Source organism: Thalassophryne amazonica, chromosome 20 (assembly GCF_902500255.1).
Source record: "Thalassophryne amazonica chromosome 20, fThaAma1.1, whole genome shotgun sequence".
Classification (NCBI taxonomy): Eukaryota; Metazoa; Chordata; class Actinopteri; order Batrachoidiformes; family Batrachoididae; genus Thalassophryne; species Thalassophryne amazonica.
This window is the reverse complement of record NC_047122.1, coordinates 42,983,228-43,009,595: the sequence shown is the minus strand read 5'-3', so window position 1 is coordinate 43,009,595 and position 26,368 is coordinate 42,983,228. Positions and strand designations below refer to the sequence as shown.

General features: G+C 40.9%; 1 protein-coding gene across 2 annotated transcripts in view; it reads left to right on the top strand.

Annotated features, from left to right (window-relative positions):
• The window catches only part of pard6gb (par-6 family cell polarity regulator gamma b), an 87,489-nt gene extending 70,781 nt beyond the window's left edge, over positions 1 to 16,708 (top strand). For both annotated transcript variants that reach the window (XM_034160938.1, XM_034160937.1), the window contains one exon: positions 15,131 to 16,708. In XM_034160938.1, the coding sequence (XP_034016829.1) occupies positions 15,131 to 16,188 (1,058 nt within the window). In that variant the 3' untranslated portion in view covers positions 16,189 to 16,708. The remainder of the gene's footprint in view (positions 1 to 15,130) is intronic.
• Positions 16,709 to 26,368: the final 9,660 nt, after the last annotated feature.

Sequence of the window (26,368 nt, the reverse complement as noted above, 5' to 3'; positions counted from 1 at the left end):
CAGAGAGGCAGCTGGATTCCAACCACAAGCAGTAGTTAAATATATTCAAGAGAAAGTATAGAATAGCAAGGTTGGTGAACCCCCACCAGCACTTTTTCCTCAACACTCGATGGATTGGAGAGGAATGCCAGTTCCATTTACCCCATCACTCTTCTCATCGCCAGTCTTTGAAGTTTCACAGTCCCGTCCCCTGTTGTACGTCTGGCTCACCCACCTTCTTTTCCCCCTTTTAAGTTTGGCCGACATCTGTATCTGTATGAATAAAGTTGCTAGTGGTGTGTGGGGTCGGCTGTATTTATGTGACGGGTGCAGGCGATACCTGCAGAGAATTTTAAACCTTCGAAACTCAACCACACAGACCGGGCCAGAGCTGAGCAGAGACAAGTCACTCCATTTAACATTGTCCCAGATGTGCTGCCTGCCCCTGTGCGCTGCAGTGATTGCCAGAGGAAAAAAAACTGCAGGGAGGAAGGAATGGACAGAGCAAGCAGAATGTGAAGTGCAACCCAACAATGAACGCTAAAGTTTTAGACCTAGTCTTTTTAACTATACAGCTGTTGTTGTTGCTGTTAATTGGGTGTGCATCACTTAGAAAACAATACGATGCGTATCAAGATACATGGGCGATGATACGATTCACGAACAGTACTTTTTTATAATGGAACAATTTGATTTGGTGAGATAGAAGCGTTCAGTCATATTCTTTGTTTCATGAGACCAATGATTTTCCATGATGAATTAGAATAACCCAAAGTGGTGTTGCTTACCTCCAAATTCATATTTCATGAATAAAAGGGCTCTTCAATTTCTGCTTCTGTGCTGCAACATAGTATGGGCACTGGCTCTGCTGGACTTTTGTTCACCAACTGGGGGGGGGTGTCGGCACCACATACAGAAATGTGAAGCGTAGAAGAAGTCTGCTGTTTTAGCATAGTACAAATAGCCGGCATGACTTTCCTAATCTGAATTGGTGTGACAGTATTAACATATTGTGAACTGAACATAAAGTTCAAACAGTTACAGTTATCTGGTTGTACCGCCTACCACTACCAGATATTTTTTTTTTTTTTTTACCTAGCAAGGTTAAATGTTCCTGTGCCCAGTCTCTCAAGAGTCTTGCGTGACTTTTGAAACTTTTACGAGAGTTTGATGATGCGCAAGTAGCAGCAAGCCAAAATAATCAAATCACCAACTGGTTCATAGTACATTTAGTTCGATTCAAGGGGCCGCACATCGATGTAGTCGTACCTATTAATTTTGATCTTTCTTTAATTGTTAATTGAACAGAGGTTAGCCTGTTTGCTGAACGTGTCTGTTCGGATTTCATTTATCCTACCCAGCTCATACGGCCTCGCTACACTCCACCTCTTTACCCATATGTGGCCTGCGACCTCAAACAGTCAAATCCTAACCAGGGCTACAATGATCGTCTGCTTTGAGACTACAGTTCCCCACTTGGCTGAGTTACTCACTAGTGTCTTGGCAGTAGTTCTGGGGTCTTTAGACACATCACTCACTAGTTTTGATAAGTACTTTTCTTTTCAGAGTCTCCCTCTATCTATCTACCTTTTCCGGGCTTGTTCTGTACTGTGTGGCTCTCTTTGAATTTCTTAATGACACTTCTTACTCCAGTTATTGACACTTAGGAACTCTATGGAAACACTTGAAAAGCATCAGCAATTCTTTTTCTCAAGTCTAAACTGATTTCTTTTGTTTTTGTTATGATTCTTTCTCAAGCGACATCTCATACTCTTACTGAAGCTTTTTTACTGTGTGTACATTGGAAGATACCGTCAGTTTTAACTTGATTTTACAAGCTGTGAGCATTATAAAGTTAAAGCACATCATTGCACAGCAGTTGTTTGTGCTATGGGTCAACAAAAAGGTCAGTTCTTGAGGGGGCTAATAATTTTGACCCTGGTAGTTTTTGTGCAATTTTGTTTCTATGTCCAAAGTAAAATGGAAGCATCCAAAATAAGACTATGATGTTAGAAATGCTGTGTTGAAAATTCCTTGCTGTGTTAAAAAAAAACAAAAAAAAAAAAAAAACGTGGGAAAATTTTGGTTAAATTTCATTAGTGAGCTTAATAATTTTGTTCTCATCTGTATATAGGTTAAGGCACTTTGAATATGTTCTTCAAAGTGCCTTGTAAAAGTCCATTGATTGATTTGATTGTACCCTCCTATAGGTGCCAGACACAATACATTTAAGATCACAGAACCTACCAGCAAGTTTCTACCCAAACCTTCACTGGAGCTGTCTATTATAACCTCATACATTCGTGTGATTCTCCAAATTTCCACCCAGCCCTGCCTCAACCACCCCTGCAAAATGTGAATATGTTTGCTTGTGAAAAAGAGTGCTCTTCTTTATTCTCTTTTTTTTTTTTTTTTCCCCATGTTGGTGTTAGCTGAAGGTCTTGGCAGCGGTCAGCTCCTAAACACAGACTTCCCGGCTGTCTCCAGTTTAGAATGGAAAAGACTTCCAAGAATAGTGATTGTTTTGGGTTCTTTCCTTACATTTATACTGTATATGTACCTCCCTTTGGAAGATGCTTCTTCGGTTATTTTTGTTTTGTTCGGGAAAACTGGGCCTGACCATTAAAATGTGTCGCATATTTTATTACAAGATGATCTCCAAGTGCAGATATTTAACTCTTGTGCATATACTCTAGACCAGAGGTATTCAACTCGTTCCAGAAAGGGCCGAGAGGATGCAGGTTTTCTTTGCAACCACCAACTCCATCAGGTCATCTCACTGATTAACTGATTCCATCTGCTCAAAGTGATGTTAATCAGTGAGATCACCTGGTGGGTGGTTGCAATGAAAACCTACACCCACTCGGCCCTTTCTGGAACAAGCTGATTACCCCTTCTCTAGACTTTTGAACATACATGGAACATATTTTACAGACAAAACAATTAACTGTAACACAAGTCACCAGGTATTGCCCCAGAGCAGCACTCACCTGGTTGCTTAGAGGTCAGGAATTAAAGGAACAGTACTAGCCAGTAAACCAGTGTTGATCAGTATGTCTGGTATTTGTATTTATATTTACATCTGTTTTTCTTTTTTACTTTCACTTTTGATACTCTGTATGCTTCTTACCCTGTGTGCTGCAATACAATGCTACTGGAACCTCAGTTTCACTGAGGGAGTCTTCCCAAGGGATCAATAAAGTTCTCTCTAATCTAATATCTTTGGTGCTGAATCCTACCCAGCAGGCACACCACTCAACAAAAGTAGTGAAAAGTCTTTTCCCGCCCATGTTTGGCTCAGGTCGGCATGGGGAAGGGGGGAAGGTGAGGCGTACACTCTGTCCTCAAATCCTGATATTTCAGATGAGTTCTTTCCATACTTTGTGTGAAAATTACATGCCAGTGTGTTGAGCCTGCACTGAGCGGACCACAAGACGGCCAGGAGTCTCACAGAGAGCTTTAAAATTTTTAAATATGTTGAAAAATGGCACAAGTTTATGCAAGCTTTTTGGAGTTGAGCTCATCTCCGGAAAACTCAGCACTGCACTTGGCTGCTTTAGTTGCATCTCGAGGTAGTTACATTTTGTATACGTGGGAAATAAATGTAGCGAGTTGTTCTTCTGCTCTTTTGCTGAATTTCAATCTTTGTTCTGGAAAACCATTGGAGAGTTATTAAAACCAGCCAATGTCTGACTTTAAGCTTTGAAGAGAAAACATAAGAGGGTCAGGTCCTGTATTTCATTATAACTAGCTAACGGCCACAAAGAAAAGAAGAGAAAGTGATTCGGTGCATACTGTACTTACTGTACTGCTGCTGCTTCGTTTTGTCCTGCATGGATTTGCTCTGTCTTGTGCTGTTTTTTCCCGTTCTGCTTGATGCCATATTCCTGGTGGGTTTTGAAAGTGGGGATCTTCCAGCTGTGTGTGTATGTGTGTATCTGTCTGTGGGTCCCAGGAATGAAGCCCACTGCCACAGCCTCCAGTGACCTAATGCAAAAGGCAGCAGGGTCCAGCACTATTCACTACTTTCTCTGTGCCTCGTCTCTCCAGTGATTATAGTCTCCGAAGTACTTTGTCACGCTTGGCTGAAAGACATGATGGGGGTTGGGGACGCAGAGGGGTCCAGGAATGTCACTTGCATAGTAGCTCGGTAAGTTGTAGATGGAGGTCACAGGGTGCAGTGGCGTTGTGCAGTAGTGGTTTGAGTGTATGCTGCTCTGTGTTCAAGATGCTGGACTGAACAGTGGTGTCGAGATCTTTCTGTCATATGACAATAGCGCTCAACTGCTTAGCATTTGTGAAACTGTAAGTGACTGATCATGGCTGCTAGTGTTACAAAAAATAAAAATAGATTTACCATGTTTCCAGAGTATAAGTCCTAACAGAAGATAAGTCAGTTTTTTTTCCTGTATGTGGAGCACATTTGTTAACACAGTGTTTCCCTGGGGACAGCGTTTAAATTCCAAAAATAATCAAGATGGACAAATAAATGTTTGAACATCATCAGAAAACATCAGATGGACGTGTTGCTGGCCCACAGCATTAAGAGCCAAGACCGTGCAGGTTTTCTTTGCTAAACAATCAGCAGCAGGTGATTACACAGATGATAAAGTCGTTAAATTGAGGGGAAGCGCTCCTCTGTAAAATCACCTGATCTAATGGTTCAGCAAGGAAAACCTGCACCATGTTGGCCCTTCATGTCACTGCTGTTCCAGGGGGTCGCACCTCATGCAGTCCAGTACTCTACCCGTTACATTGTGTCCATCAGTGCTGCCAGAAATGTACAGAGCATGCATATTTACTAATGAAATGCCAATTTTCCCAAAAAAAACAGAATGTCCTTTGCAGAAATGAAGCTAATCAGCTTTGTTTGTGTTGTGGCTGTACTTTTAAACTATCTTTTTGTTTTTATGAAATATGTTCCCTTATAATTCATGCCCACAAAGCACAGTGATTTCCATTCATACAGATTAACATGTACATGCCGTCACCATGTATATCTGCACAGTAGCGCACACACAGTGCTGATTAATCATTAAAAACTGTTTCAATGCTGGCAGTGCTCTTAGTGTTCACAGTGTTCCCTTTCTGCCAATGTGGGTTCACCATAAACATTGAACATGGTTAACGTAGTGGGGCAGTCTCTGCAAAATCATGTGTGAAATGTCACACCTGAAGCGAGTCCCAAACACTCCCGTTAAACAACATTAGCCTGAACTTCTGTGCTGTCATCTTTGCCGCTGGGAGAACCAAAAGCATTCCAGCAATGCTGCCGCTCCGGTGCTGCACATTCACACTATGGGGTGGAGGAGCAGCAAATATTTGCATTTGTCTGTAACGGTGTACCATTTTACAACAATGCTCATGCAGGAGCACACGCGTGCACGCATGCACGCAATGACAGTTTCCTCTCGGTAATCCCTGCTAATGGTATCCTACGACCAGTGTAATCAGATCACATTGTACACTGAATTACCAAAGCATAAAAAAGGATTAGAAGAGCCGGAATCTAAATGTAAGTACAGTTTTGTGTAGGATGATTTCCGCCATCTTTTCCGTCTCTGTTTCTGGTTATTTTGAGTCAGTAGTTGTAAGAAATGCCAGGAACAAGTGTGTGGAGTGGCCCTAATGGCTGATCATAAAACTTTTTAAGATTCCTGTTTTTTATGGGAGATGATGGAAAAGTAGCAGGACTTTAAAGGCTGTTCTTTTCACAGCTTTGGTTAATAAGAGGTGGGTTGAAGTAGACGGCAAGAATAGTTTTCCTCATTTGATATGACAAATGAATAGGTTTGAGCAAAGAGAGTTTGTTTCTTTAAATGTTTTTTTTTTGCATTACTGTTCAAAAGTTTGGAAACACCAGACTTTTTACCTACCAGTGTCACATTTTAAATCAAGAAGTGAGTTTCCTTACATTTTGCATCTGTGACACCATTTCAGTTGGAATCGTTTTACCTTTGGGTAATAAACAACTATTCTAGTATGTTTAATTCAAACTGGTTCAAGACTGCTAGAATTTCATCTTTTAAGATCACTCCTGGGCCCGGTTTCATGAAGTGGTCTAATCTTGTTTAGTCAACTAAACTCATTTACCGTACTAATCTTTTGATGTTTGTCGTTGCACAAAGTGCTTAATCTGCTAAATTTTCAGGTTAGCCAAATAAATTTTTAGCCTGCTACAGAGGAGGCTAATGGTTTTTTGTTTTTTTTAGCCATCAAAACTTCAGTGTCTTACCTAAAAAGAAAAGAAAAAGGCAGCTATCATGTACCACCACTTGATGAAGCAAGAAGGAAGGAGAGCCTTGCGGTGGGAGTGGGTGTTCCGGGACTGGAATAATCCATTGGAGATGTTTACAGACGCCGAGGTTCAAGAGCGATACCACTTCTGTCCGTCTACAATCCTCTACATTGTGGACATCATAGCTCCAGGCATCAACCATCAAATGAGGAGGAACAACGCCCTGCCAGCCCTTCTTCAGGTTTTGATTGCGCTGAGGATTTACACCTGTGGGACCTTTTAACAGGTTATCGGCGACACCATCCACATCTCCAAGTTGACTGTGCCGAATCGTGAAGGATGTTAGTTCGGCACTTATCCTGCACATCAGGTGATTTGTCCAGCTACCTATTGAGGGACACTGTGATCTCCCCCCAAGCACATCTTTTGGCAGCTAGAGCCGATGTTGTTCCTTTGGAACACTCAAGAACACCCCTACGTCACTCGTATTCCTCCAAAAGGAGAGCTTCCTCCGCTTTGGAGAATGTAGGGGCCTTCTCCTCAGGTGCGGCAGACTCTGTTGTGGTTGTAGCAGACATCCAACTCTGAAGTAAACAATACTCTCATGCATTGGAGGCATTTCTTGGCAATAGCACTTGCGAGGCTGCTTATGCCCGTTAAAAATCGTCAACTCCCATTGGACAGCTAATCTACAACTTTAGCTGTCTCTGTGAAACGGAGGTTAGACAGCTAATGTTTAGCAACTAACCTTAGTCGACTAAGTAAGTTTAGGAGACCAAAAGATTAGACTGCTTTTATGAAACCAGGCCCAGGTCAAACGTTCATTATTAGTGCTTAATAGTAACTATAGGTGTATCTTTAACCAGTTCCTACAAATAGTCCTTATATAAGAAGTGCATTTACTCATTCAGCAGAAGCTTCTATTTAAAATGACTTATACATGCAGAACAAACAATCAAGCTTAAGTAAAGAAAAAACAGAGTAAGTGCTAGGTACTCACTACTGTATCAAATCAAAGAGATGAAAAAGTAAAGTGGGCAGTGAAGTAAGAGAGTTTGGTGTGTTAGAGGGTTAGGAGAGTGGATGCTCTTGGAAGAGATTGGTCTTCAAGATCTTTCTGAAGGTAGAGAGGGGAAAACCCTACTCTGATAGCAACTGGTAGTTGTCACTTGGACCAGACACCAGTCCATCACAGGCTACGTCCTGAGCCAAGGCTTGCACCTCATTACAACTGGGTGTACTGGGAACAACCCAGGTGAAGTGTCTTGTTCTTTGATCTTTCATCTGTTGTCCAAGGAAAAAGACAAGTAAGTGTAAACAGAAATTGAATCAGTGTCTGTATATTGGTACCCAAACTCCTTAGCCCACCGAGCTACCTGCTCTGCCTATATATCATTGGGCAAAATGTTAAACCTTGCCTTCCTTCCTTTGGAAAAATCAAATCACTTTGTTCTTGGCTGATCCTCAGTTGTTCAAAGTTTAATCCATACAGGGGATCCAGTATGGGTCCACATCTAGATTTGGCTTAGGTTTTATACCAACTCATCTACAAGGAGAGAAAGAAGCTAATGTGCTTGTTCTGATTGTGGGAGGAATCTGGAGTACCTAGTAAAAACCTACACAGGGAACACGCAAATCCCACACAGAAAGAACCTGGGTATTGGTGGGCTTGAATTCAGGACCTTCTTGGTGTGAGATAAGACTGCTGACCACTGTGCCACTACAATACATTATGTAAATAATAATACAATAACATGCTTTTGGAGGGCCGTATGTATTTTCAGAGGCCCAACGTCCATGCCCAGTCGCCCACAATGACAGATATTCGCCCGAGTTAGACGAGGAACTGCATGTTATTTGCATTATTATCACTTACTGAGATACACAACACGTGGAAACACATTAACGATATTTAATGTCATTTCAAAACACACGACACCCAGCAAATGCGTACATAAAAAGTTGGCTCACTTTAACTTCTGTCGTGTTGACTGGTACCGCGCTGCTCTCCAAATTTGCCAGCGCGTCCTCATCAAGCTGGCTGCTTTGGCTGCTGTTCATTGTCGGACTATCCATGATAAAATCATCCGGAATATCCATATTGGGACCAACACATACTTCTCGCCTTTTCATGTTATCGTCTGCGGACAGTTCTTGGGTTGCCCATGATATGACATCACTTTATGCACAGGTGGCAGGTATTGGGATACCCGCCCATTACTGCGGGCAGGTATCTACAGGTAGCGTAAATGTAAATCTGTGCTACGGGCCCAGCAACGCCTCAGTAAGCGATAATAATATATCAATATTAATCATGTATGGCATTAGGGATTAGACTTTTGAGTCAGAATGTGTTCAGTCCCAGTTTCCAGACTTTTAAATTGTAATACACACAATTATTTCCCAGTTTGCCCAGCAGACTGAAAACATTAGCAGCATGACGATGGGGATCTCGTTACTTCACCGGCTTGAAAAATGGTCGCGCCCTGTCTTGAGAGGATATGCATGTCTTCAACCTGTTCGGAGACATCTCCAGCTATGTTTACCCCCCACATTCCACAAATGTCATGCAGACCTACATCAGTGTCGAACATAATGTAGAAGTCATCCCAAAGCCTGTGTTTCACCTCAGACCTCTATCCCCTGACCCGATGTGAGTTATTTGGAAGATTTCTGACACTGTGGAATTTTGTCTTCAGTTTAAGTCACATTTCTCCAAAATATAACATGTGCTTTTGCGTAGTTTTTCCTCTGTTTTGCAAAACTGATGAATAATTGATTGGATGTTTGCAGTGGCAGAAGAAAAGAAATTGAGACGCTTCTCTTCTTTATCCGCTATATTGTGTTGGAGTGCTCATATTACACACCGATCATCTTTACCGCAGATGTTTGTTGTTTAAGTGGTTCAGTGTTTTTTTTCCATCTCTGTCAGCATTTAGCCTATTAGCTGGATTTCTAGTGGGATTTCCCTGACGTTCCCTTTTGAACAAATTGAAGTTTAGGATAAATGCAAACAGCTGGTGCGTGCATACACAGTACATGCACGGGTTTCACTTATATTCTCCTTTTTCAATTGCACAGTCTGAGCAGTAGAATAGATTTTGTATTAGGAAACCATGTGGAAGTGCTGAGTAATGTCTAAACCTTTCCAATAGGCTTGCAGTCTGATGTGACCTGACAGCCTTTGGTCAGCAGGGTCATGGTGGCTTACCCATCATGCTTCAGTGTAGGAGGGATTAAGATTGTCAGGAATTGTTACGATAACCTTTGTGTGATTGCCTGGAACATGGTCATTTAGTCGCGTGTGTGTAGGTCTTGAGACGGAATTAGGAGTTATTAAGCAGAAAGCTCCGATACCTGATAGCTCATCTTCTCTTAGAGCGTCTTTGAAGTCACCAGTGACATTTATGAGCCTGAACCAGCTGAACAATGTCTGTTTTCACTTTACATGGGTAATATTTCTGGCATTGTCCTGGATTAAAATGCATTTTGGCTCTAAACCCCAGAGCTTTACTTGGTAGGTTCCTTTCCTAGAACATAATATGATAGCAGTGTTTGCTGGTCAGTAACCTACAGTGCATTGCTCCAGCCTTTTTTTTACCTCTTACCTGACTCGTGTTCTCCCAAAAACAGTAAATTTACTGACATTTCTTATTCGCTTATTTGAATGTGAAGTATTATGGAAATATTTAAATGAGATAATTATGATGTACATATGTGCCTTAATTTACAAGTTGTGGTGGTCTTAGAAGGCACCAGTCCAAGACTTTAGAAATGAAAGAAACTGACCAAAAAAACCTGATTTCAAGCTACATGTAACTCAAAGCCACACACGTGTTTAGAGATGCAGAGAGAGAGAGAGAGAGAGAGAAGGAAGAAGTGCCTGCTGCAGAATTCCTTCAGCAGTTTTACAGTGTAACTGCTGTTAAACAAGAAAATAAGTTTATCACTGACAAAATTTCATACCATACATCACTCAGCCATCTCCTAACAGTGTTTTTGTAGGGCTGCAGCTAAAGATCATTTTCATTATAGATTAATCTGCCAGTTCCCCCCCCCCCCCCCCCCCCCAAGAACCAGGATGACCTCCTCGGATGTCTTTATTTTGTCCAGATCTGAAGATGATCACCTTGCTGTCAGAGTGGAGTTCAAAAAAAAGACAGAACATTCAATAAAGAAGCTGAAATCACAGAAATTGGACATTTGAAAAAGGAATCAAAATGATTATCAAGTTGGTTGGCAGATAATTGTTACAGTTGTAGTCTAGTCTCACAGATCAATTTATTCAAAATCCTTTCCACAGGGTTGTCTGGAGGTTTGACTGTTGTTGATGTTGTCGAATGTAGCCACTGTGGAAACGATCAGCAAATAAGTTTGTATTTGTTTTTACTTGTAGTATTTGTACTTGTAGTGCTTGTTTTTACTTGTTTGTACTTGTAGTTCATTTGTATAGCACATTTAATACACTGACAGTTCAAAGTGTTTTATAAATGAGAAAATACACAAATAATAATAGAAATTAAGAGCATAACTAAAAGGATCATGATTAAAATAATAGATATAAAGTGAAAAGAAATTTAGCATTAAAATAAAAATTATTTAAATTATGATAAAGTGCCATTACATGTACATTTCTCTGTTAGACAGCCACACCTGCTCCTAATTTTCCATCCTCCATCAAGCGTCTGCTGACTGTGCAAAAGGGAGCAGATACATCTATGGGGTACTACATAAGGAATCATTAAGTTGAATCTTTGAGTAATCTGGTGCATCAAAGTTCACTAGATTGTAAAAAAAAATGTCTTCACTATATGTCCTAGTAGCAGCTATTCTGCTTTGTTTACACCTGATCTCGTCAGATCTCGGAGGTTAAGCAGAGTAGGTCCTAATTATGACTTGGCTGGGAGACTACTTGGGAAGACTAGAGGCTGTGTGTGGTTCTCCATGTGCAACTGGAGTTGCGTCAGGAAGGGTCTTGCACCAAATAAAAAGCTGATCTGTACTGGATTCATTGTGGTAACTCTAAAGAACCGGGGGAAGCTGAGGAACTGCAACATTATGTCCTTTTCAGGTGGAGGCTTGCAAGATGATGGCGTTTGTTGTTTTGAAGTTATAGTGTTACCAAACTAAGAGGGGATGGACTCCTTGATTTTATTTGTTTGTTCATTCACTAACTGAATTTTTAGAGTGTACGTGCCTAAAGCCTCAGAATACTACCGAGTTATCTTATTTTTTTCCCAGGATACAAATATGACTTCCGCTATGGTGTTGAAGTTCAGGAAAGAAGGTAATGGCCATTTTGAGATGCCTTCCCTGATACCATCTTAGCCACCACAAGTTTAACTACATGGCCATGTTTTCACTTTCTATCTTTTTCACAGTGGAACAGAGGATCATTGTTGTTCCAGTTGTGGCCGGTGGCACCAACACAAAGGGCTAAAAACTCAAACTTCAGCCTGTTCAGTTTAACCTCAATCTTTCCTCTTCAGTTGCTACCCTAAGATTTATCAAACATACCTGCCTTTTTTTGTAGATTTCTTTCAACAAATTACACAAACACAGATTTCCTAAGGGATCTTTCATAATAATACTAATAATGTAAGACAGATGACATAATTATAGTCTTACACTTAGGATATCTAATTTCCTAAATGCACGGGTGATGTGCTGTGTTCTGTGGTACCACCGTGGTTTCAGCTTTTGAGGTGAGGGTGTGGATGGAGGTTGTTACACCAAAGACTTGGCATGAGACTCCACAGCGATTCCCTCCAATATGGTTCCCATCAGGAAAACTTGCACTAGTGGCAGAAATTCCAGTCCTGTAGCACAAGCCTTGTCTGGAATCAATCAAAGCAGCTTCTATGTTGTCATTCACAGAAAAGGAAGAATATCATACAGTCATTTACAGTGCAAAGTCATTTGATTGGATGATGCTCTGAAGGAAAAAAATTAATCCAGAATAAATTCCACAGTCTGTCCTGGATATGCAGCGCATTTGGCACAACACTGGTTTTGTCTTGTGAGCGCTTGAGACCATGCATTATTTCACATAGTGAAAAGATGTTTAACACTTTTCCCCCTCTAGTCTTAATTTTCTCATTTGTGCTGCAGTGTGTCACTGCTGATCTCCAGGAGCTGCTTCTTTCTTCTTGATGGTGAGAAGACATTATGCAAATTAGTGTTGGTCAGATGGATGATTCCACTGTCAGTCTTCAATGGCTGCAGACACCGTAGTGGCATACACACCAACTGCATTGCCCCTGCTATAATAACAACAACAACAAAAAAACCTTATTTGTTCAGGTCAAGGATTTCTCCAGAGATCAAAGTGAGAACTGATGAATGCCAGAAAATGCAAGAACGTAGGATGTGAATGTAATTATTTTTTATTTTTTTTGTGAAATGGCTGCGTCACTGCTGTACCTGGTGCCCACGAGCTAACGTGCGGAGGTGAACAAGCTCTGGCTTAGTGTCGTGCCACTTGGCCCAGCGCTGCCCCACGCAGGCTCGGCAGTGTTGCACAACTCTGTGTCCAATTTTCCTTATTCCAAGATATCAAAAAGAGTCCTCCTGCCTGGAGTTACATGGAGATGCACCAGGACTGAGCTCAAGCTGGACCTATGCAGGGAGTTTAAGTGAATTCTGACTCTGGGGGAAAAAAAAAAGAATTTTCTAGATTTTTACAGAATGGGAGGACTCTGCTTCTTTGTACACAGCCAAGCAAAACTTGCTTGGGAAAATTGGCTGAGGTGCACTGTATTTTGGCCAGTTACCATAAATTAGTAATTGCAAGTACACCCCCCCACCCCCAGTTGATTGTCCATCGCGGTGTTTTTTTGTTTTTTGCAGACATTGCAATTTGCCAATGCAGTAGACATCATCCAAATAAAAACACAGATCTTCATGCGTGCCTCTTTCTCCTCAGAACCTTCCTATCTCACTTCATCACTATTGCTTAGTTAACGTTGTGCTCATGGTGGTGATGACTAAGCTAGAAAGAGCTGTATGGCTGACGTCCACAGGCCTCTGAGGTTGGTCGAAAGATGAGCCATCTGGTTCTGAGTTTACTTTGTGTCCTCCCGTTCTGCTGTGCACTTTGAAGACAAGGCCAAAAATTACAGTGTGCTCACCCGCAGGTGCACACCCACGCAATTGTTTCATAAGGAAGGTGTCCCAAACGGCATGAGATGACTCAGTGTTATTCAGACAGAAGTGCAGGACCTTCTCTTCCTGTCACCTCATGCTTTTGCTGTGTCCATATTTCCTATCTATGTATTTATTCACCATATCTTTCCCCTCCACCTCCCGCTGTCTCATTGTCAAAGCTACACACTGTCCTCAAGTCCTGCTTGTATCAAGCAGAGCACCAGCTGTTTTCTTTGGATCAAATCATTCTCTCATAGCAGTGGTGATCCACTTCCCTATAAAGGTTTTTATTGTTTCATTGATTGCTCAAAATCTCTGGTTGGAGCCGCCATACTTTTCCTGTGACTTCCACACTAACAGTCTCTCTTCTTTCCATGTTATTTTCTCTTCTATTTGATCTCAGTCAGCAGTAGGGATGGGAACCAAGAACCAGTTCTGAATTTTTCACTCCATCAGAATAATATTCCTAAAGATGTTGTCAGTCCTTTTATCAATGCCGGCATCTTTTTCCTGACACTTCCATGTGGGACATGACATCTGATGTGATCTCATGACTAGGGTCATCTGATTCGCTGCCTATTTTGGGGGAATGTTTGATTAAGATATAATGTAAAATATACATATAATTAGGTTTTCAATGTTAAATTCAAAAGGCCACAAAATCTGTACTCTGGATCAGATCTGGATCAGTCTTTGTCCGTCACCATTTAATGTATATTTTACATTATATCTTAATCAAATGTGCCACAATCACTCTCATATTTGAAAATGAGGTGCAGACTGACAATCACTATCACCTGACAAAATTTGATCTCAGTTTGATCTGGATTGTGGATTTTATGGACATTTGAATTTAATATTGAAAAGCTCATTTTTGTGAACATTTTGCATTATATCTCAAACAAAAGTACCTCAGTCACTCTCATTTTTCTGTTATGAATTTACCTACACCACCAAAATTGGATGGAGGTTTCAATTTTATGCCTGTTTCTCTTCCAGTTTTCATTCGGAAACCAAGCGCCAGAAAGCGATGACAAATTGTGCATAGCAGAGATAACCAATGTTCTGTGAAAATCTGAAAAAGAATTCAAAAAAACTGAAAGTTGGGGGGGGAAAAACAAAAACTTAACATCACAAAAAACTATGATTTGATTGAATCTAATTTTGCTTATAAAAAGCCACTTCTAACAGGACTTTGACTGTGAAAATTTTTTCCAAGGTAAAATTTTGTGGAATTGGAAACTAGTGTTGGCGGAGGTTTACGCTCTGAGAGTTCTTTTTGCATCCTTAGTTATATGTTTTGTGACAACGATATTACGTTTGTGTGCTTTGTGAATGTGTGCAGCTGCTGCCTTTGTAACGGTCAGGTGGGTAAATACGTCGGTGCATTGAGAAATGCTCTGCACTCATGATTTCTAAAACCATCAGTAAAAGCTTTTATTTATTAGCAGCACTCATGTGCTGCTCTCTGCAACATGTGAATCAGTTTAACACACTCACATCAGTTTTCAAGTGAGGTTTAAAGTTTCTAAACATCAGGCTTTGTGCAACTTTTAATTAAAAAAAATTTGAGCGTCATGTATAATGACATCTTTGTGAATACAGATGTTTACAAATCATCCTCAAACTTCATATTTTACTTTCTTTTAGTCTTTGCACCTTTAAATATTTGTATGCCGAATATATGAAAGAATTTTTACCTCATATGACATGAATACAAATAGAGATTAATCTGATTTCTAAATGTTTCTCTCTCTTGTTTTGCAGAAGAAGTTGACTATGCTAACTTTGGCACCAACACAATAACCCGCCGGAAAAAGGCGGTGGTGGCATTGCGCAACAACGACGTCAACCGCAAGCGCCCGCACATCCGCATCGGCATGCCGCAGGATTTCCGACCAGTCTCCTCCATTATTGACGTGGACATCCTCCCAGAATCTCACCGCCGGGTTCGACTGTATCGTCACGGGTCAGACAAACCTCTGGGCTTTTACATTCGAGACGGAACGAGTGTCAGGGTGACCCCGCATGGGCTGGAGAAAGTTCCAGGCATCTTCATTTCTCGACTGGTGCCTGGTGGGCTGGCAGAGAGCACGGGGCTGCTGGCGGTTAATGATGAGGTGCTGGAGGTGAACGGCATTGAAGTGACTGGGAAGTCCTTAGATCAAGTAACTGATATGATGATCGCCAACAGCCACAACTTAATCGTGACGGTCAAGCCTGTGAACCAACGCAATAATGTGATCCGCAGCAGCAGGATCTCTGGCAGCTCAGGCCAGTCTTCAGACAGCAGCGGGTCCACAGGTTACCCGAGTTTGTCGGTGGCTTCAGCGGGGATCACGCCACCAGAAGCACCTGGGTATCCAGATGACCTGGAGAGTGACGAGGAGGCCGATATCGTCATTGAGAGCAGCCTGAAGCGGCCATCTCAGAGGTCCATCGCGTCCAGCGTGTCTCGCACACACCAGCTGACTCCAACAATGGCTGCAGGCTCTGCAGCACCTCCCAGCCCTCCCACGCGTCCGTCATCGGTGATCTCCACTGCGTCCTTCCACTCCCAGTCGAGCATCAACGGGGGGTCGCACCTCCTCCACAATAGCAGCCTCAGTCATCAGCTCCACAGAGACCTGAACCTCCACCATAAGCCACACCCACAGCCCAAGCTCCTCCACCTACAGCCTCAGCATCACGGCAGCAGCCCCGCCCTCCGCCACAGTAACGGCAGCCTGCACAAAATCCTCAGCTCCATGAAAACAGATCCACGACACAGTCTGGCACTGCCCCGGGGAGGTGTGGAGGAGGATGGCACAGTCATCACCCTATAATACTTTCAAATGCACAGAAACGTCCCAGCTGCTCAAAGACTTAAACTGGAACACCAGGCTGGGTGAACTTGAGCTTGACTCCGTTTCTTCCTTGATAATTATGTAACTTCTGTTTGTTTTTACAACATAATTGATGATGGTAATCTGCAAGCCAGAAAACAGGTGATTTTGTAAATATTTTTTGTATTCTTAAAGTTTTTCTGTCTTACATCAAGAATATTTGTACCTATGTATGTAATAAGCATCAGAACAAATAGCTGTTTTAGGCGAGTCCACTGTAGAGTTCTGAATGTGCCTACAACCTGCTATGTTTTTTTTAGTGACCACTTTTAAGATTCTTTCATTCTTATTACTGGGACCAACTTGGGTTGCTTTTGGATGTTTTTTTTAAAGAGTAAATCTATATTTCTTACCTTCTGATAAATGCTGTGTAGAGTATGATTTTTAATAGTTGTTTTATGCATTGATGATTGTGATCAAATCTTGTATCTGTTCCAATAAATTATTCTAAGTCTTATAATAGTATAATATTGCAATTTTTTTTCTCCTTTTTTAGATTTTGAGATTTGAATTGTGTAATTAACTTAGTAATCTTCAATAGACTGGATTCACCACTAGAGGTCAATGGCATTTTTTTTCTTCTTTGTGCTTTGCTGTATGCAGCTGGCAGCACCTCCCTGAAAATAATATATATATAAATAAATATAAAATATGTAAACTTATAAATACATAGACTTACCATCTGATCCAGCAGCTTGCATACCACCTGCACTGAATGAAAATGAAATGAAACAAATAAAAAAAAAAAAAAACACTGCAGAAGTTATCAAAAAAAGTATGCAAATTACCTAAATAATTTGCTGGGATTGCAGCTGTGAGTTGTTTACCTTTGCTGCTTACAGTAAACACGTTTTGTCTTCACCCACAATGCAGTATATCTCTATGCAATGTGCATGCACGTGAAATCATTGGAAGTGTTACAGTTTGATGCTGTGCTCTTAGTTAGACACACAAACCTGATCTCTTCCAGAGACTCTGAACATATGACCCATAGTACCATGCCACATTAGTACATTATGATGAAAATGATAAAACACTGAAATGCAGTTGATTATTCTCTTCCAGGTTTCTGATATTGACAGTTTCCCATGATGCTCTGCATATTTTGGCCTACCTCTATCAAACAAGAGGTGTCTCCTTGCCACACCCAGTCCAGTGAACTGCACATGTTAAATGCAGGGTTGGTGAGATTGCACAGTTTTTTAACAAGTAAAGCTCATTCAAGCAAACATTATATGAAATATTCAGCGCACCTTTTGCCCGGTGCTTCACAAGATGTTAACCATATAACCAAATAACCATAAAATTAAGGCACTAAGATATCAATAAAAAATATAATTGATATGGGTTATAGTTTTGTGTTTTCATGGCAACAAAGAATGCCAGCGCTAGCTAATTCTGAGTTACAAGTTATCCAACATAGAAATTGATCATGAAAAAACATGGATAACATGTTTCCAAGGTGCTATGATGTCAATATTTGCACACTTTAATTGAAATGTTTGTTTTCATCACTGACTTACAAATGTGCAGAGTTGCTGGTGTTTTCACAGTATAGCAGGTAAACCAGGGTTCAGTTCCAGGTTGGCCACTGCCTCTCTGTGTGCTTGACCAAAATGCTTCTTCTGCATCATCTCACGCCCCTCTGTTGTGAACGGGTGCTGGTCTTGGCTGAGGAAGTAGGGTGATTCTTAGACTACGGGCACTTATGTCCTTTGATCATATTGTATGAAAAACAGAAAAAAGGGGAAATTTCACACTTTTATAGTTATCTTTACAATGAAGGTGTGTTAAGAAATTTGTTCTAGTAGTCTATGATGACTTTTTCACCTTTTTTCAGCATCATTAAATGCAAATATTGCTGTTTTGTGCTTGTCCCACACCCAGACTTTTGATCTTCAATGATAAAAATGAATGGTAAAGAAACGTTTTTTCTAATGTTTTAAAATATCTCTGAATAAAATATCAGTAAAATAATCAAAACATAATTGGGGTATTCAATGTCATACAACTGTTGCGATTTTTTTTAAACAAAATGTAGTTGTCCCACACTATTGCTGTAATTTCCACCACAATGTAATGTCCCTTTAAACAGTTTGTATGAAAGATTGTTTGGGTAGTTTCTATGGAGATAAACAGTGACATCAGAGCACATGTATATAGCGCCAAATCACAACAAACAGTTGCCCCAAGGCGCTTTCTATTGTAAGGCAATGGTGTGGTGGAAATTACATTTACAACGCCAATAGTGCCCGTAGTTAAAGAATCACCCAGTAGCCTGTGACGGACTGATGACTCCTCCAGGAGTCGTCGTCGAGTCTTATCTGCATCAGCAAACACCTCTGTCCAGTGACCTGTTCTCTTAATGCCATAACCTTTTCCCAGGTGACTCTTGATCTCAAAGGTCAATGACCCACAAATTTGAGGTTGAGGTTCTGTTATTTAAAGTGGGTAACCAAGGAAAGTCTTAATGAAGGACTTATTTCCAGAAGGGCCCATGGCAGGTGTCTCTCACTCCTCCCCAGCACTGATGTTAAGAGTGCCAGTCGGGAGCGTGGCTGCGATCGGGAAGTGAACCCGAGTCTCTGGCTTCCCAGTCCAACATTCAAGCTGTTACGCCACCACCCTTTTGAACGTTGCTGGAGAGATGGTAAATGGACTGCATTTATATTGCGCTTTTTCATCTGTCAGAAGCTCATTCACACACACACACACACACACTGATGCTGCCATGCAAGGTGCCCACTACATAACGGGAACTACTTGGGAATTAAGGACCTTGCTCAAGGCCCCTCAGTGATTTTCTGGCCAGACGGGTTTGAACTGAGGTTCCTCTGGTGTCACGCCCACTGCTTGACCACGAGACCTTCATCTCCCCAGAGAGAAGTTCAACACTTTCACTTAGACCGCAGCAGGAATGTGGCACCTATTACTGAGCATTTACCAGCTATTTTTTTTTTTTTTAACTGAGAAACCATCAAAGACTTGACAGATCACTGACGTCAAATTTCTGGGTCCCGGCCTGCAGCCTGCACCACAGTCAGACCCACAATACTGCAACACTGGGTAGATTTTAAAGGTTTAGCAGGAATGTGAAGTCTGCTCCTCATATGTGGCACAGATTTTTCTCATGGAAACCTGGGTGGAACCTTTAAAAACTTGGCAGCACTGAGCTACTGATTAAATGCTGATTTAAAATATGAAGATTTATTTGCGGTAAAAAAAATAATGCTGAGAGGAATCCCAGTGATCCAATCCAATTTGTTATTTGTTAGACTAATTTTTCCCAGTGTGTTTTATTTTAATGCAGGTTAACTGGAACAGCTCCTCTTCAAAAAACTTAATTCGCTGGCGATTCCAAATGGAATTTATAATGCATTTACTTACGTACACTTTCAGTTTGTTGGTAAGTTGTTTTTTGCTCATGCCTTTATTAAATTAATTCAGAAATTCTGCATCACGCCACTGAAGCTCTTAAACATTTAGCAGCTTTGGCTGCCATCTGGTGGCCGAAATCAACAATGAAAATGGCATTTCAAAAACATAAATAGCCTTTGTAATCATATTTGTTTTTAACGAAGTGTCAGACTGACTTTTCGCTAATAAATAACTATAACTTTAAAAAAAAAAAAAAAAAATGTGTTTTTTTTTGCATGAAATGGCTTACTGCAGCTATCACACACCATCAAATTTGAATTTAAATAAATTAAAAGTAAATATTTTTTGCTGAATCTATATTATTTTTATTATCATCTTATTATATAGCACGTTAAGTAGAAGAAAAATGTAGTGTTCAACATAAAAACAGTTAAAAAATGTCAAGTGCAAATAAATATAGTCAGCAGATGTACAGTGCGTTCAGAAAGTATTCACATCTCTTCATTTTTTAACGTTACATCCTTGAGATGTTTCTACAGCTTAATTGGAGTCCACCTGGGGTAAATTCAGTTGATTGGACATGATGTGCAACACTCTTTTTTTTTATTTATTTTTTTTTTATTTTATTTGACCAATGGTTACTTAAAAAAAAATTGTGGCAACAAAATGACACGTAATATAACTGAATAGAGTTTTAAATTCTACACTTCTAATTAAAAGTATTGAATACTTTAACTAAATGTAAACAAAAAAAAAATTAAGTACATGTTAATAAAAGCAGTAGTTGAAATGTGTTGGATTTACTAATAGCACGCCAAATGATGAGTTATATCGGCAAAAACATATTTAGTAAATCCTAGTCAATTTCACAAGGAACGCACCTGGCATAGGATTTATGCCAGATGCCCTTCCTGATGCAACTCCACATTACATGGTGAAATGTGGCAGGGATGGGGTTTGAACTGGGAACCTTCCGCACTGAAACCAAGAGCACTAACCACTTGGTGACCACCCCTGCCCAACTCATATTCTATCACATTGTTGCGTAATTCAATACATTTACACTATCCAAGTTTGGTCAGGATATTGGGTATGGAAAAAAAGTGACATTCAATATTATTGAATAGATTTAAAGTCCTGTGATACAAATTAAAACTTAAAATTACACAATTATTTTAGGTACAAGTAAATAACAACAACAGTGCAAATGTGTTGACTTAAGAAACAATGTGCAAGAATATGAGTTGGGTAGGGGAGACTAGTCAGGATTGAGGGAAAGATGAATGCAGTAATGTACAGAGACATCCTGGATGAAAACATGCTCCAGAGCGCTCTTGACCTTAGACTGGAGCTTCAGGACAACTCTGTGAATGTCCTTGAGTGGCCCAGCCAGAGCCCAGACCTGAATCTGACTGAACATCTCTGGAGAGATCTGAAAATGGCTGTGCGCCGACACTCCCCATCCAACCTGATTGATGGAGCTCGAGAGGTGCTGCAAAGAGGAATGGGCAAAAGTGCCCAAAGATGGGTGTGCCAAGCTTGTGGCATCATATACAGTAAGACCTGAGGCTATAATTTCTGCCAAAGGTAAATCAACAAAGTATTAAGAAAAGGGTGTGAATACTTATGTACATGAAAAAGAAGTTCTTATTTAATAGCCAACAAAAGCACTTAGCTTATTTCTAGAAGGACCCACCACAGCACGTGTCTCTCATTTCCCCCTTGCACCCCTTTTCAAGGTGCTAGTTGAGAGCTTGGCTGCAATCAGGAACCAACCTGGATCAGTGGCATCCCAGTCCAACATGCAAACCATTACACCACCACATCCCTAATGTGATTTCTTACTTTTTTATTATTAATAAATTTGAAAAAAACAAAATATTTTTTCATGTTTCTGTGAAGGCTCTCAGTTGTCCAGGTGGTTTCCATAGTAGAGAAGCTTGAATGTTCGACTGGACTGGGTTGCTTGACACAAGGACGTTTCGCTTCTAATCGCAGAAGCTTCCTCAGCTAAATTTCTTGCTCTGGTAGTCTGACTTCTGTCTTGACGGCCTCCACCCTACTTAGTGGAGCAGATAACTGTAACAATTGTTCATTTCTGGAAAGAAGCACCAAAGTTGGCACAAATACTCCTTAGACATTACTCTTTTGAAAAAAACTGAGTAGCCACTTGAATTTTTAGTAGGCGGCCAGGTAGGGGTCAATTGAAGAATTACACAGGGGTCAAAATTAAAAAATGCTCCAATCATATTGAAAGCTATACCACATTATTTGTCTGATCACAACGATACCAAAAAGGTATAGTTTGGACTATCTATGACTAAATGTTATGGAGTTATGGGGTAAAAACAACAAGAATGGTGACAAAGGTCAATTTCAGTTTGTACAGGGGTTAGAAGTTAAAGTTGCTACAATTTTGGTAAAACGTGGTGCAAATTATTGGTTGAACTAATAGGATTAATAAATGAAATAGTTTTGACTGTGTTGAATGCTTGGTCTGCAAGGTAAAGGTAGAGCAATGTCTATGTCCATTGGATTCTATGACATGTGACATATGTTACCCTGTAACATGATAACTAAGCATGACACATAGTGCAAACTATTCCTTTTTAAAACCCTATTAACTCAACCAATAATTTGCATCACATTTTACAATATTTAGAGCAACTTTAACATCTGACCCCTGTACAAACTAATGCTGACCTTTGTTACTATGCTTGCTGTTTTTACCCCATAACTCCATAACATTCAGTCATAGATAGTCCAAACTATACCTTTTTGGTATCGTTGTGATCAGACAAATAATGTGGTATAGCTTTCAATATGATTGAAACATTTTTAAATTTTGACCCCTGTGTAATTCTTCAATTGACCCCTACCTGGCCGCCTACTGAAAATTCAAGTGGCTACTCAAAAGAGTAATGTCTAAGGAGTATTTGTGCCAACTTTGGTGCTTCTTTCCAGATTTGAAGGATTCCTCTGTAAATATTCTGTTATCTGCTGCACTAACTGGGGAAGGCGCCGCCATTTTGTCTGCGAACATAGATAGAGCTCTACAGGGAGGGTAACATTAGGAATCTACAGCAGGCCACGGAGCAGGTGATTAGAGACCCTGCAAGGCTTATGACAAATGTGGGTATGGAATCCATTAGCTTAGCAGGGAATTTAGTGCAGAAAATCCACTATGGTGATAGTGCAGTTTATTTGCCAGGGAGGGAATTTCAACAAGTTGAGACTGTGGCCTGCTTCTATAGTCGTGTCCATAAAAATCATAGAGGGATATGCTTTCCAAACTTAATACCCATTACTATATTGGATGATGTTGAAATTGAGGATGGCCCAGTGGTTGTTCCAGCAATAGCAAAGATTTCGTGTCTGCTACCTACAACGCGCGTGGAATGTCTCAAACCTAAACCTACTTCTAGGCATCTTATATATGCTACTCTGGAACCACCCCTAAACCCAAATAATTCAACTGTCAACCCCACTGAGGACCTTAGACTGGGTCTCATTAACATAAGATCACTGTCCTCAAAATCATTGTTGATCAATGATCTAATTACTGATCATCACTTAGATATGATTGGGCTATGTGAAACCTGGCTTAAACCTACAGCTGTCCTCCCCTTAAATGAGGCCTGCCCACCAGCATATACATTTAGCCATGTCCCTCATGATGCGAAGCAAGGCAGGGGTGTTGCTCTTATTTATAAATCTAGGTTTAGCTTATTAGCTGTTGGAGGTTACAAATATAACTCGTTTGAGCATCTGATTCTCCACTCTGCTCAGGATATTACACATTGCCAAGGTCAGAAGAATAAAAATCAATCATATTACTTTGTCACTGTATATAGGCCTCCTGACCCATATTCTGAATTCTTAGATGAATTTGGTGCGTCCATCTCTAACTTGTCAGCTAGTGTAGATAACATTCTGATCATTGGTGACTTTAACATTCATATAAATAAGTCTTCTGATCCCCTCTGCAAATCATTTATGGAAATTGTGGATGCATTAGGATTTCGGCAATGCATTCGGGATTCGACGCACATTAGTGGAAATACTCTGGATCTGGTTCTCGCACGTGGTATTGCTGTCACGAATACTGACATCATGCCTCTTACATCAGAGGTGTCTGATCACTCACTTATTAAGTTTACAGTTTCGCTGCTGTGTTTAGTGGAACAACAACCTTATACGAGGTCTGTTAGAAAACTATCCGACCTTTTTATTTTTTGCAAAAACTATATGGATTCGAATCATTTGCGCTTGCATCAGCCAAGCTTGAACCTTTGTGCACATGTGTGAGTTTTTTCACGCCTGTCTGTTGCGTCATTCGCCTGTGAGCACGCTTTGAGTGAGCAGTGGTCCACCCCCCTCATCGGATTTTCATTGTGAGGAAAATGTCTGAACGATTTGGAGCTTTGCTGCATCAAATTTTCCAGAAACTGTGAGAGACAGCCAGGTGGAAACCATTCGGAAGATTCAGACGGCTTTCAGGGACGATTCTATGGGGATCACACAGATTAAGGAGTGTTACAACCGGTTTAAAGACAGCGCACAATGGCGGAGGGCACGCCACGCTCCGAGCGGCGATCGACAGGCTGAAACGACGAGATCATTTCCAAACTGAACGCTGTGTTGATCCGGGACGTCGTCTGACTACTATAGAAATGGCAGAAGAGGTGGACATACCACTTTTTCGGCACATTCCACTATTACAGGAGTTTTTGTCATGAAAAGACATGCAGAGGAATTTGTGCGTTGGGACGGAGCCGCTAATGGCGCGGGACAAAAAGCAACGCTGTGATGAAGTCTCACAGGACATGTTGTGGCATGTCTAGCTCATCCACAATTTCTCGGATAGTCACACGACTGAAAAGCCACCGAAAGCCGTCTGAATCTTCCGAATGGTGCAAGAGCTGGGCATGTTACAAGATGTCCTGTGAGACCAACACGGAGGTGCTTTTGTCCCGCGCCATTAGCGGCTCCGTGGCGAATTCCTCCTCTCCTTCAGAACGGTAGGTTTATATTCATAGCTTGATAAGCCCCACTTCGCCTAATTAATGGACATGCATTAGACCTCTTTTGATATTAGTAATTACCTGCGATTGCATAAAACCCTTCTTTGATTTGCATTGCGGATAAATGGCCAGGGAAAACGACAAATGCATCCAACAGTTTACATAGAGCAAGTACTACCTTGAGAATCATACGACATACAGTATTCTTGCTCAGATGTTCAGCATCACCGATGGAATACATAAATTGTCCACTGGCAAAACAGGCACAAGGCACATTATCTGCTAGATCATCGGGGCATTGCTACACTGCAAAAAATGACTTTTTTGTACAGGAAAAAGCTGGCAGCTGTGGTTACCAGGGAATTCCTGTAAAACATACAGCAGCACAGTGGATAACATTACAGACATAATATGTATATGGATTTACAGTGAATGAACCACGGCTGACTCACATTAAAAGAACTGTTAAATCTACAAACAAGAGCTCTCTTTTTTTGTACAATTAACTGCTGTATTTTTTACAGGAATTCCCTGGTAACCACAGCTGCCAGTGTTTTCCTATAAAAATAACAGTCTTTTTTACAGTGTATGATGGATGATGTTACAGACTTCTGGCCCGATCAGCTGACAAAGATAACGAATTCCCTCGGCTAAGAATCTATATCTTTCATAGAGAATATCGTCCGGGTATGTCAGCAGATTCTGGCTGTCTTTAAAAACCCTCGCCCTGCGAAGAGAGCCCTCACAATTTGTGCCCCAATATCAAACGGATCATCCAGGTAGGCCGGCATTGTCTTCGGAGTGATTGAAGGTGGATGGACGGTACTTATAAAGGGAGTGGTTAAGCGAAAACCTCAAGCTAACCGAGAACATAACCTGATCGGAGCAGGTTTGGCACAAAGCATAAATTGCCATGGCAGCATACCTCGATCAAAACCTATCCACCTTTCGTAGTACGGGTTAACCGGGAAGTTACTCCACACACCATCAACTTACTCCCGAAGTTACCCTGATAAGCCAGTAACCCCGCTTCGTAGTACAGGCCCCTGGACTTCACACTCCTGTAACGTCTGCCTGAAGGTAGGAGTGTAAAGAGGTTGTGCTGGGGGTGAGTGCTGTCCTTGATTATATTCTGGGTCCTCCTGATGACTCTGGTGTCATCAGATAGTATCTCACTAGGCATGCTGACAAAACTCGTAATATCAACAAAAAGCACAACGTGTTTATTTGATCCTATACCAACAAAACTGTTTAAGGACCTGTGGCCCACTCTTGGGCCGATTGTGCTGGAAATTATTAATCTTTCTTTAACTTCTGGATCTGTTCCTAAATGTTTCAAATCTGCAGTGATTAAACCATTACTTAAGAAACCTAATCTTGACCCTAGTGTATTGAAAAACTATTGGCCAATATGAAATCTATCATTTTTCTCTAAAATTCTGGAAAAAGTGGTGTCACGGCAGCTCGTAGACTATCTTACTGAGAATAATCTCTTTGAGCCACTGCAGTCTGCTTTTAGAAAATATCATTCCACAGGGATGGCTCTCACTAAAGTGGTGAATGATCTTCTGCTTATAACGGATTCGGACACCACTACGGTTCTGTTGCTGTTAGATCTCAGTGCTGTATTTAATACAGTGGATCATCATATCCTATTTGATAGGCTGGAAAATCATTTTGAGATTACTGGGAGTGCCCTTGCATGGCTGATGTCATAC